At 60.8% G+C, this 469-nt stretch overlaps 1 protein-coding gene across 1 annotated transcript in view; it reads right to left on the bottom strand.

Moving 5' to 3' along the window:
- The window catches only part of EMH_0055200 (uncharacterized protein), a gene marked incomplete at both ends in the record, with an annotated part of 7775 nt that overhangs the window by 2296 nt on the left and 5010 nt on the right, over window positions 1-469 (bottom strand). The window contains 2 exons of the mRNA XM_013497206.1: window positions 14-306; window positions 378-469. Of these exons, the coding sequence (XP_013352660.1) occupies window positions 14-306; window positions 378-469 (385 nt within the window). The remainder of the gene's footprint in view (window positions 1-13; window positions 307-377) is intronic.

The raw sequence follows: 469 nt of genomic DNA, 5'->3' as shown, positions 1-469 counted from the left end.
CAGACGGACGAACACGACTTTGGCTCCGCTGCTGCTGCTGCTGCTGCTGCTGCTGCTGCTGCTGCTGCTGTTGCTGCTGCTGTCGCTGCTGCTGCTTTTGCGAAGCAGCAAGATAGAGCTGCTGCAGTGCTTGCTGCACCTCCTTTCTGTCGCTGGGGGAGAGCAGCGCAGCAGGAGACTGCTGCTGCAGCAGCCTGAAGTTGTCTAGCGCCTGCTGCCTCTGTGCCTTTGACGGAGCAGCAGCAACTGCAGCAGCTGCTGCTGCTGCACCTCCAGCCTTTGCTGCTGCTGCTGCTGCTGCAGCTGCTGCAGATGCTGCAGCAGATGCTGCAGTCGAAGGACCTGCAGGGACCTCTGTTGCTACGCTAGGTGGAGACGAAATTGATGCTGCTGCTGCTGTTGCTGCTGCTGCTGCAGCAGCTGCTGCTGCTGCTGCTTCTGTTGCTGCTGCACCCCCCTCAGGTGTATG

The sequence above is a fragment of the Eimeria mitis genome, genomic scaffold (genome assembly GCF_000499745.2).
Source record: "Eimeria mitis Houghton genomic scaffold, Emh_scaff2534, whole genome shotgun sequence".
Classification (NCBI taxonomy): Eukaryota; Apicomplexa; class Conoidasida; order Eucoccidiorida; family Eimeriidae; genus Eimeria; species Eimeria mitis.
Note: the sequence above shows the minus strand (reverse complement) of the source record. Positions and strands in the feature narration are given on the sequence as shown.